This window comes from Poecilia mexicana, unplaced genomic scaffold (assembly GCF_051168715.1).
Source record: "Poecilia mexicana isolate PSO_F unplaced genomic scaffold, ASM5116871v1 scaffold_2, whole genome shotgun sequence".
NCBI lineage: Eukaryota > Metazoa > Chordata > Actinopteri > Cyprinodontiformes > Poeciliidae > Poecilia > Poecilia mexicana.
Window position 1 is genome coordinate 42,264,837 of NW_028263371.1, and position 12,893 is coordinate 42,277,729.

The 12,893-nt window shown below is 36.8% G+C and overlaps 1 protein-coding gene across 1 annotated transcript; it reads right to left on the reverse strand.

Annotated features, from left to right (window-relative positions):
* Window positions 1-5,542: 5,542 nt before the first annotated feature.
* evx2 (even-skipped homeobox 2) lies at window positions 5,543-11,370 on the reverse strand. The gene is made up of 3 exons (XM_014971237.2): window positions 10,050-11,370; window positions 9,392-9,633; window positions 5,543-8,924 (listed from the first exon to the last, which is right to left on the reverse strand). The coding sequence occupies exons 1-3, from the start codon at window positions 10,441-10,443 to the stop codon at window positions 8,307-8,309; spliced, it is 1,254 nt and encodes a 417-aa protein (XP_014826723.1). The 5' UTR covers window positions 10,444-11,370; the 3' UTR covers window positions 5,543-8,306.
* Window positions 11,371-12,893: the final 1,523 nt, after the last annotated feature.

Here is a 12,893-nt window from a genome sequence, read left to right on the forward strand (position 1 = left end):
TTAGAAGAAAAATTGGGGGAAACACCAAACTTATTAACATTTATTGTAGACTGACCCTTGGTAGCTATAAAAAAGGATGCAGCTATTATCCAGCCGATGTGGAGATAAATCGGCCTTTTGGTGAAATAACAGATCAACAACCCAACATTATCATTTTTAAAGCCATATTATGCCTTTTTAGCTGTGCAGCTAAAAAGTACCAGATGGTGCATTGAAGTTTTTCATTGATTTAATTTTCACAAGTGTTAGAGGCACATTGTTTGTAGAGAAAACTGTAAATAAACACATCCCCATTAGTGAGGTAGTCCAGGAATGTGTTTAGCTAAAAAGATAGTCGGGTATCCTATTCGACCAGGCATCCTTGTAAGGACTGAGAAGGCTCAGAGTAAAAATCACTCTGCAGTGGTGAGTGAGTGGGACCAGTAACAAATCAGATGTATGAACAACTAACAGGATGTTTGTGAACACAAACCAAGCCAGCCTGTTAGATGATTTTTATGTAATGTTGTCATAGGAAAGACAAGTGCTAAATTATCTTCAGTGATGTGATTGAATTGGTCCCAACAAAATGTGACTATGCTGTTTTATATGATGTTTGTCCAGTTAGTGTATTGTGGTTACGCCCCAAAATCTGATGATAATCATGGTATTTCAAAGATCTGATCAGGCCCTCTTCATCTTTTCCCAGTTACAACTAATATAAAACCAACCAAGCTTCTTAGAAGAATGTTGTTTGTACCATAAGGGTTTCTCATTCTAACTCATCAGTGTGCTGTTTGCGTGTTTAACCTGTTTTCTACCATCATCAACAAGACACAGTGGATTTTTAAACCTTACCATGTACATGTATGAAAATATCATATTACATAACTTAAAAAGCCAAATAAAAGAAAGAACAAATCTGTCACAGAATACATGAAAAAAAAGTTGAAATCATTTGTAAATTTGTACAATTTAAATCTTTCTTGCAACATAATTGCACAAGTAAATATGTGGTAAAGATTAGATCTGATAAGCTTATATGCATATGTATAAAAAGAAGATGGTGTTTGGGCTTATTGTAGGTTTGCACAGTTACATCCAAGAACATTTGCACTACTGGAGCAAAGTTCTTTGGACAATCGAGACCAGAATGGAGCACAATGCCTAGCTGGAAGAAAACCAGTAAATTGGAAGCATCTTAAGGTCACTTAGATGACCCTGAACACTTCTGAATGCATACTGTGAATTATGACATGCAGCATTTTAATTTTACAATGCAGCAGCAATGGGAAAGAAAATGACAGAACTGGATGCAATCAAGACAATGAAGTGATTGAATAAAACGTTAAAGTTATTTTGGGACATTTTTACTTCTACTATCTACAACTAGCATCCTTTGACCAATAGTCAGGTATAACTTCTTCATGTCAACGCACAAGTGTTAGTTTTTTTTTTTTTATATATATACATTTTTGTGAAGTTCAGTTGAAAAAAAAAAAAAAAAAAAAAAAATATATATATATATATATATATATATATATATAGTAGGAGAAAAAAAAGTCAGCTTGGACAAACTTTTAACTTGCTTAATTTTTTTTTTTATTATTATTATTATTGGAAGCGTATTTTTGCATTGATAGTATGTGTAGATCTTCTTTTGAAGTTTTCTTTTAAACAATTTCTTTATTGTAAAAATTCACATTTATCAGATGCTGATTTCAAAGTCCTTCTGTTATCTGTTAGCTATTTTCTAAGTATAAATTTCTTTTTTTAAATATAATATAATATATTATAAATATAATATTTCTTTTTTTAAATATAAAACTTATGAGATGGAGGGACTTCCAGAAATAACATTTTAACATATTCTTGTTATACTTTTATAATGACCAAAAATGGGAACAGCATATTTTCTTTTTTTAGTTATGCCTCACAATGTATGAAAAAGGCAACACATTGTTTTATAACTTAATAATAGCAAATTTGTAGCTAATGCCGGCAAATGCCAAATTTAGCTAATTTTGAGCAAAATCAGGTTTAAAAAATGTTTTTAGTTTAGTTCTCTCTCTTTTTTACTTGTGTTTGTATTACGAGTGTTGTTATGGTATCTTAAACCTTTAACAGCTTACTTTTAGTCTACTTGGATCCCAATCTTCATTAAAAGAAATTAGCATTTAAATAAGGAATTTCTTATGTAGGAAAATAAATGAATAGATGAATATGGCATTGAGTTCCTGAATTATTTAGATAACACTTTGGTTATTTGCCTTTTAAAAAAAAGTTTATTGTTAAAAATGTGGAGGGTAAGATATTTTTGATAGACTGAAAGGAAAGCTCCAATTTATATTACCACCTTAAATAAATCCAGGCTGAATGAGCCATTGAAGTAAGAACTCATAAACCAATAAATGGCAATTTCCAAAATAATTGAGAACATGTTTCAATACATATGCATGAAAAAGGCATTTTCCATACCACCGGCTCATATGCACAGCGTAATTGATTGAGGGAATGACCTGCTGTATTAAATGTTATTTCAAAACCATCAAAACGCTACAAAATTGCAAATTGCCCAGCTTGTATCTGAATTAATACCTCATTCATCATCATTATGAGCTGATAAGTTAATTTAACCATTTCATTTTGTCTTAATGAGCTATAGTTGAATTAATGTCATGTAATATATGAAAGTAACATTTGAACAGAGGCAATGATTTGAGACAAACAGAGCAGAGACTGTTTTAGATACATAATAGTGGCATGGATGTCTACAGGCTGCATATAGTCCATAATGCACAACACAAAAGCAGAGCATTCTACAACATAAATTACGTTTTTATGCATAAATTGCAATGGAATAATCATGTAATTACATTGATGCGCAAATGAATTTGCACAAGATAAGCCATCACAATTTTAATCATTTAATCACTGCAACTACAAATTTCAGTGCATTCTTTTTCAACAGGTCAAAGCAAACTAGTGCATAATTATGAAATGGAAGGAAAATCCTAAGATTTTCAAAAGCTTTTTTGTTTTTTTAATTAATAATAATAGGTGTGACTTGCATTTGTACTTACCACCTTTTAAATCTGATACCGCTAAATAAAATCCAGTTTGACAAGCCTTTAGAAATCACCAAGACATGCAGTAAATAAAATCCAAATCTGTGTAGCTAAATTGCTATATAAATACCTCTAGGCAGAGAACTGCTTAGTGAACTAACAGCATCATAAAAATGAAGGAACACACTAAACAGTTCAGGGATATTAGTTGTGAAGATGTTTGAAGCAGAACATTTTGGTCACATCTGAAAATGAAAAGAGTGTGGTACAAGTGTAAACTTAAAGGTCTCAGGTTAAGAGGTGTTTAACTCTGGAGGAGCTGTAGATATCCAAAGCTCAGTTGGAAGTATCTGTCAACAGAACAACTCTGAAATGAACTCCACAAATCTGGAGTAACAAGAAGGCCATTTCCTAGGAAATCCCTAAGAAATGTGGTTTCAAGTTTACCTCAAGCCACAGGATAGTCAAACATGGGGAAGAGATTTTCTGGTCACTTAAGAAGAAATGGAAACTTTCTGGCAGTTGTACAGAATGCTATGTGTGGTTGGACGACTAACTCTGCACATCTGCTGAAAACACAATGACCACTCTGAAACATGGTGGTGGCTGCATAATGATGTGGGACTATTGTCTTCAACAGGAACATGAAAACTGATGTGAAGATTGTTGGAGCTAAATTCAGGGCAGTCCAAGAAAAAAAATCCAATGAAGTCTGCAGAAGAGTATAGACTGTGGCAGAGGTTCTCCTTCAAGAACCCTAAACGTCCCAACATAAATTCAATTTAGAGTCAGTGACAAGGCTTAAAATTAGATTTTCACAGTCTGACTGATCTGGAGTGATTTAGAAAAAAAACAACAACAATAACTATATATTTATATGTTTGGGTTTTTGTCGAGAAAAAATTATATTTTCCTCCTACTTATCAATGACCTGCTACTGTGTGTTGGTCCACATAAAGTCTCATTGAAATACATTGACATATTTGGGTGTAACTGCACAAGATGTAACCCCCCCTCTTCCCCCCCAAAAAATCAAAACAAAAACACACTGTGAGGGTTGCATACTTTGCGAGAACACTATACATTTTGTTATAGTGGAGTATTTTTACTCTGAAGTATCCAGGATACTGCATAATAAATAATAATGCACTTTTCCCATCCCCAGTAAGCAGCCAGTCTCTCCTCTGTTGAGCGATTTGACCGTGCATGTGTGCTCTGTGCTGTCTTCCAGTTCCACCTTAAACGCGTTTTGGCCCCGCTTGCTCCCTGTAGTTTAGCTTTTTTTTTTCCTTTTTTTTTTGTCCTCCCTGCAGCAGCTGTCACCCTGCATTACTCGCAGTCAGCTAAATGAAACATTATTCTAAACATATGCATCGTAATCAGTCCGGTCACACTTACAAGAACACGCGTTAATAAGGCAATCAATCACTCTGGAACAAGCGAGTTGTTCTGTAACAGCTCATAAACAGTGTGTAATGAAGAATTGGAGGTTGGCATGACACGGCGCTGATCAGATAATCAATGTCAAAGATGCGATGAATGTCAGTAAATGCAGTTTTCATGTCGTTTCTATAAAATCCACCAATTTACCACAAGCAGTTCAATTACCCTGAAAATACAGTCAATTAAACGTTGAGGGTGGGGGCAGGGGAGGGGTGATTGGACAGTAAGGGGCAGGATCATCGATCTTTGCATTTCTATCTCGCTGCTGGACGTTTAATTTGGTTTTTCTATTAGCACCAAAATAAAGAAAATATAAAATATATTAAACAAGCCAAAGATTTATTTTCTTGTCAAAAACCATTCAGTAAGGGTGACAGACAGTCTTCTACATTATCATGAGTTTTTTTTTTTCTCTCTCTCTCTCTTACTGTCGCGCACATTGGATACAAAACTCATCATGTTATAGTGGGCAGTGTTTTTCTGGCCTCTGTCTTTTTCCCCTCTGCACCCCCCATCTATCTCGTTCCAACCCTCTGTTTAGTAAAGAGCAAGCAAACCTGGTGATATATCACAGCCCCTAATCCCATTTCTTTTAATGGGGACGTTCAAAAAAGCAACTTATCTTAAAGTCCCCCGGGGACAACTCATGGTGTTGGCTATATTTTTAAACCAAGTGCAATTAACGACAGTATCAGCTTGTATCATTTAGAGGTAATGTAAAAATAATGGTAAATTATAGGGCCGGAATGACCCGCGATGGCAGGCCTCATATTCCCTGTAGCTTTTTGCGTATTTTTAATTAATGTTCGAAGATTTCTTTTGATTTACCACACTCTCCAAATAAGCCTAGATATCGTCAAAGAAGTTAAATATAAGTTGTATATTTTAATTCTTAAATGTAGCAAGTTAATTGATAATTGTGATTTAAATTTATTTTGACCTTTCATTTATTTTGCAATAACAAACAAATATATGTAAAGATTTTTTTTTTATTTATTTTTCAAGAACAAACACGACCAATAAATAACAGGATTTACATTTCATATTGCACATTTTTTTTCCAAGTTAAAATATTTTAATTAATACAGTCATTGATATTTTAAATACAGAGTTTAACATAGACCCAAAATGAAAAAAAAAAAAAAAACTTTTTAGAGGGCCGTGAAGAAATGTTCTCCATCTCAATATTAATTCTTAATTTCGCTCAGAAATTTGAACTATTGTTGAATTTACAGACCAATAGGCAGCTCCTTCCAGTGTTAAAACATAAAAAAACATTCATCAGGTCACACAAAATAAATTATATATATATATATATATATAAAAAAAAGAAAAGTGTTTGGAAAATTGCCTACCATTTACATTTAATTGTGTTTCTTTTTTCTTGAGATCAATAATCCAGTTCTCAGCTATCAGTAGGAATATTTGCAATTTTTTTCTCTTTTTTTCAAACAATTCACATGTTTTAGAATTAACATATTGTTGATGTCCCAACAGGAACAACTAAAATGCACATTTTTAAAAATTCTTACTGCTTTTTTTTTTTTTTTTTTACAGGTGCAGACACGTTGTTAACCATTGTGGGGCCATCTGATCGGAGTCCAGTCCCATCACTGTGTGTGCAGAACAGGTCCTATAGCAATTATATATATATATACTGGACTGATGTAATGAGGTTCGGTAATGTAAATAAAGCAGGTCCTGCTGTGTAAATCCAGTCCCCCCACCCCCCTCCTTGTTTGGAGCAGAAGATTATTCAAGGAGCTCTTGGAAAGCTGCTTTATCTGAAACATTTTAAAGCCTCCATGTGTCAGCCGGTCTCCTCGTACAGGGTGCCAGGAGTGTCGCTTTGTTCCAGCTCTTTTGTATGTCTAATGACTTCCCTCCGCGGGTTGTTAGCACTTGACAGCGGGTCTCAAAACGACGAACTTTTCTTGCGGCCGTGTATTCAAAGGAGCTCCATCTAGGTGCGATGATTGGCAATTTTTGTCATGATCCTCTCGTTATTAACATAAAAATTGACACGGAAGACGCGATGTGAAATTATATGCACCTTCTAGCTGATTAGGGAGGTCCCCACAGAGCAGAGACTGGGTGTTGGAGAAGCTATATTGCTGCCAAAATATCAGTCTGTTAGAGGCCTTAGTGAAGAAAGATGGACCAAGCTAAACGAAATAATAAAAACACCTTCTGCTTTTTAAAGTTTGACGGGATGTACTTTGAAGCTGACGTAAATAGTCAGGTAAAAGTTGGATTTTCAATCCTTAGAAATGTAGGCGTCTTTTAGTATGAAATGGCACCCTGATTGAAAAAGCCGATGTAAACTAATTAAACTGGGGGGTGTTTTGTTTTTAATCAGACAATTCGTCACGTTGCCAGTTTCTACGTCCATTTCGTACCCAGACAGGTCAATCGGGTTCCCTTCTATTTGCATATCAGTTCATTTCTGTGGATAAGGTTTTAGTGAACTTTGTGTCAGTTCGCCCCTTACATCACTTTCGTACACACTTCTTACCATTTATTTATTTATTTAGCTTCCATTTTTGTGAAAAATAAAAATGTTTAACGAGTTGCTGCATTTTAGCTAATTTCTCCAGGTGGGTGTTTCTGGGATGAATTATGGATGTTTTAATTCTTGTGTAATTCTTAGAGATATGTAAGATTTTACCTCCCTCATATTTCCATTGACTATGACTCCAATGCATATGTGATCCAGTCCGAGTAATGGTAATTTCGTCATTCAATACTTTTCTCATTTTGTTCGTTTTGTATGCAACTTTTTTGGGGGGGGAGGGATACGAAACAGTGTTGTCTCAAGGGACTATCCTTTAGTGAGCATATCAATTTGTAAGCCACCAGATGGAAGTTTTCTGTCGCTTTAACAACCAATTATTTAAAGCCATTTTCTTTGTTCTATTTTAAGGAAATGTGGTCATATGTCGCTAAGTCAGTGCAGAAGGTTGCGATGAATTGTTGTGATTTCATCAGATAATCTTTCGGATTTTATAAGAATAAGCTGGTCTTTAAAAGGGGATAAGAACTAATCTAAATGGGTATTATGTTCCAACACGGTGTTAATAGGACGTCTTTAGCTAATAATATAACACTGAATTAAAATATACGGGAAATTTGAGAATCGTTATGATTTTTATCTCCCCTAATAAAAATATTTAACTACGAACAAAACTAAATTCATATGCAGTCGTTTAAGTGAAATAAGCAAAAATGGAGGTAATGGACGAAATATGGGAATACATTTTTCAACATGTTATATTATTTTTTAAAAACTATTTCTTAGAACCCTTTAACATCACTGATTTTGATCTGTATCTGAACCAATATTGCAGTTTTTGACTCGGATCAAACCGAAATATCTCTGAACGACCTCCTGCAGGCAGATATTTTTAAACTGAATCATAACACATTCCCTTACAAATACATAGGAGCAGACTGAAGAAAACCCCTTTAAATCATCTCTTCTCAAAGCAGGAAGGAATGGACTCGGGGTCAACACGAAACATCCGGTGGAAGATAAAAATGTTGGGCACGAAACAACCAAAACAGCAAAAGTTTAAAAAAAAGAAAAAAAAAAGAAAAAAAGAAAAATGGTGGAAGGGCGAAATAACCAGCCAAGAAAAACTGGTCTACTCGCATGACAGGGGCACGTCTTTTGAAAACTGTTGGCTATATGAATGGCAATATTTGATGTCCACTTTTGCTGTTGTTGTTTTTAGAAATAATAGAAATGAAACACTGTGTCTGTTTACAACGCTTTGACGCACACGTGTCTTTAAAAACAGAGGCAAGGGTGACCAGTTATCTGTTAAGTGAGCTCTCCTCTCGCTGATCAGGTGATGGGACTGAGGTCTTGCTGAGAACAGCGGCGGAATACGGCAGAAAGCTGCTCTCTGATCTCTGCGTGGAAGCCGTGCAGGTAAAGTCAGCGCCGGCGCTCCTGGAGCCCAGCGCGCTAGCGGCCTGGCTGCTGCTGTGGCAGCTCAAGCACGAACAGGGCCCGGAGGCGGACGGAGCGCTAACCGCAGCCGCCGCCGCAGCCGCAGCCGCCGCCGCGGAGGCCGCAGCCGAGCTGTTTAGGCCCGCGGGCGACTGGTACAGTCCCGGGTGTCTGAAGCTGCACAGGAGCTCTGGCCGCGAATATGGATGGGAGAGGGCGCGGAAGGTATCAAGAGGCCGGATGGAGGTGGCGAAGGGTGAAGAGGCGGCTCCGGTGGCCGCGGCGGCCGCTGCTGCCGCCGTGACGCCGACGTGCGGATAGTAGTGCAGAGGCATGTGCGAGTGGAAGGGGTATGGTAGACTTCCTGTGGCGGCCGCATGCGTCATCATGTAAGTGTAGAAACTGGGGTCTGCAGGATGGGGCCAGGACATGGCCAAGCGCTGCCTCTTATCCTTCATCCGCCTGTTCTGGAACCACACCTGCGCACAGAGTCAGAACAAGGCCCATATTGAAGCTGCCGTGTTGCTTTCAAGCACCACGTTTAGAAAAGGGAAGTGTGTGCTTGAGCGTGTGCAGCAGGAGGGACACACACATCCCTGCTCTGACGATAAATATTTATTAGAAAAGCTCCCGTTTTTATGAAATAGCAATAAAAGTGGGATTTAGATAAGATGCAGCTCTTACTATGAACAAATTCGTTTTGTTTGTGCAGTTCATTTGTATATAAAAAATGTTTAAATGTAAAAAATAAATAAATAAAAAATAAAATAAATAATAATAATGATAATAATTTTGCGTGCACGTTGGATTAAAATAAAAAAAATCCCCCCAAACACTTACACTAATTACTAAAAGATTTGCGTAAAATTAACTTGCAAGATCTGTTTCAGCTGTTTACACCACAGTTATTTTTATGCCCATTGAGCATCATCTTTTGCAGCCTCACCTTAATTGTTGTTTCGGGCAGATTCAGCGCTGCGGCTAATTCGCACCTCCTCGGTCTGGAAACGTAGTTTTCCCGATAAAACTCCTTTTCTAGTCTCCCGATCTGTTCCCGGGTGAAAGCAGTCCGATACCTCCTGACCTGGTCGGTGTTGGAATTGTTGGATCCTCCCGCCGAGTTTCCGTTCATGTTCGTGAGGGAGTTCGAGCTTGTGTTGGAGGACGCTGAATTACTGTCAGAAAAAACTGAAAAATAAAAAGAAGAATTATAGGCCTATGCTTATTATTATTATTATGACCTCGCTAATAAAATCTACAAGAAAAAAATGAACTCTTGTGCGTCTGTGTGGGCCCACTACTGCATATTTTTGATCATTTTATTTTTCCTTATTGTACCAGTTTATGGTGCACACGCAAAAGAGCATGCTCAAAAAAAAAAAAAAAAAAAAAAAGAAAACGAGAAAAAGACAGAAAATTAAGAAAAAATCTGAAAATTTATTGTACTATTTTTGCTGGAATTGGAAGAAATTTAAATGTAGAATTATGGAAACAAAACACATTTTCAATTGTGTGATTTTAATTTTTGTAAATAACTCCTCCGAAAAAAAATATACATATACACATAAATTAAAGAGCGGTATGCAGGCAACACAAAATCTCACCCTTGTTGTTTTCCTTGTGCTGGCTCGGCGAACGATGCGCAGGGCATCCAACCTCCACATCACTATTTATGTCTGATTCTTGCGAAACTTCGGAGTAAAGACTCATTTTCTTTCTGCTCTCCGACGATGAAATCTCCGCAGAAGAGGCGTTCTCGCTGCCGTGGTGCGTCCCGAAAAGACTTTCTATTTCAAATTTGCCTTTCGTCGGGATGTCCCCGAGATTCCCATGAAGGGAAGCCGAGGTTATTCTCGGACTGAGTCGTCCACCGTGTTGGGAGTTTTCCAGGGCCTCCAGAACTGAATTTCCCGGCGCGTCCCCGAGCCTCTTCCCCGCAACAGGACTGTGCAGACCCCTCTCCATCAATATCATCTCTTTTCTTATCCTCTCCATCATTAAGCCGTGCCAAAAAAAAAAAAAAAAAAAAAAAAAAAAAAAAAAAAAAAAAAAGAAAAAGAAAGGGGAGGAAAAGACACTAAGACACAACACTTGTCCAGGGATGGGGCTGGCGCACAAATGAGTTGTGTCAGAGCTAAATCCGCGTGCAACTCTGCTTTACCGTGTCTGGATCAACCGTTTTATAAGCAAGACGCAAAAAAATGTAAGAATCTGAATGCAACCGAGCTGCAGGCGCACATCCTTCCTCACATGCAGCAGCGGGAGGGGAGAAGAAGAAAAAAAAGTCATTCATCAAAAAAGTGCTCGATGTCCGTTGTTAAAATGCTAGGCTGACGCTGCTCCAATGATCATTTATTGTAACAGGTTTATAAGCAAATAAATAGGAGAGGGCTGTCACTTGATGATGGAGGCGGCCTTCGGTCAGACGAATAATATCCAAGTGGAGAGGGAAGAGAGGAGTGAGGAGCGAGGTGCGCGTCCCTGGCTTGATCTCCGAGTCTGTTTCAGATCGCTCTTGGGTTTGGCCTCTTGGGGGGGAATTGACAGTCTGATTAATAAAATGAGCGGAGCAGCATTTCCCTCTTCATTTAGGAATATTATTATGCTTTGATTCTCTATTGTTTGCCTCCTCTCTTTTCGCCCTCCCCCTCTCTAATCCCCATTCTTTTATTTATCCCGCTTATTACTTTTGTTTTTTAAAATTATTTTTGCAACTCCCTTTGATACAATATGCATTTTAGTTCCAAGATTATAGGAAAAACAATTATTTTTTTCCCCACCCATTGATTAAACAATTTCTTTTTTTGTCTTTTGTTGAAATATGTCACATTTTTCCACCTATAAAGCTTACAACTATAAGTTATGTTTTACAGACGGAGCTTCAGGAAGACAAAATACACGTTTTTATGGATCCCCTGACAATAGCACAAAATATCTTTAGACCGTGGATAAAAAACGTAAATGATATTTTAAAAAGCCTGAACGTGTCAGTCAATCATTTAATGACACCCTATTAAATAATTTTAAAAAGTTCGTTTCGTTGACGGATTGCTGTTTTATTTGGTCTTTTATTTCTGCATTTAAATCGAATTCAACTTTATTTTATCATTTTTTTTGCCTTGATTTTTGAATGAATTTAACAATTTCTTCTGATCCTGAACAAGTTTCTAAGCTTTCAGTAGTTGTTTATTATAATTGTAGTTTCGTTTGTTTAACATGCTTTCTTCATGCAATAATATATATATAAAAAAATCAATACCCATGCATCGACGCATTGTTTCACGATTTGAAAGGAATATGTTTCAGTTTCCTCTGCGCGTCCTCTGGCGCCTCCTACAGGTTTTTAGTATTAACTACTGTCTTTGATATCAGAAGCGGTTCATTATATGTCCTGACTTGTGTCTTTCCTGACCTTTATTCGGAATATTCACAGGAATTGTTTTGCATGCCAATGTCTGTAGTTATTTTGATGAAGCAGTTGCAAAAGAAAAACAGTCTGTAACTCAGACTGAATTTTGAATTATAAACGTGCCTCAATATCAACATATCCAAGTTATGCAAGTTAAGATAGTTCAAATAATAATCATGGTTTGACAGAAATATTTATTGAGTTTATTTTTTTTATCTCAAAACATAGATGAAAGAACACACAAATATGTTTGTGCAGGGCCGGTCGGAGGCATAAGTAAATATTGCAACTGCTGTGGGCCCCCTGCATTGTCTGGGACACCCAGCAGGAATTGTTCACAAAGAGCAAATTGACAAAGGCATCAGCTGTATGTCACTTAAAATCACCATAGTTTGAAAGTTATAACAAAGACAAAATAATTCATTCATTTCTGCTGTTTGTGTCTGACCTTAGAAAATAATTTATTTGCACTTGTGAATTGATTAGCGGGTAATGGATTGTTTTCTGTGATTGTGAGCAGAACATCAAACTTACCCTCTTCTCTGGTATGTTAAGTAAATAAATACATAAATGATGAACTGCATAAATGGGAAGTATGGGGTTTATCTGGAGGTACAGTGTGTGCACAATCCGATACTGGAAATGATAGAAAAAAATCAATATCAACTAATATGCAGTTTATATTTTATGTGAAAGTGAATGCATTTCACTTATTGCCACCACAGCTGTTCATTCTTTGTATGTCTCCCATTTGTCTCGCAACTTTTCAGTCTTGGATCTTCTCTTACGCCACATTCTTCTCAGTTCAGGGCATGTCTCTACGGTACTAAGATGACTATGGTAAAACGAATTGGTGAAAAGTTTCTTGTGTTGGGAGTGATCCATATGTTTTTGATTAACTGCCAATGTGGCGACCCATTTTTCTTTTTTTTTTTTTTTTACACATTTTCATTTAATATCCTGGTATTTTAAAGAATTAATAGAGCCACAAACAAAGTTTTAATAAGGTATTCAGTGAGTTTGGAATAAAAACAGGTCC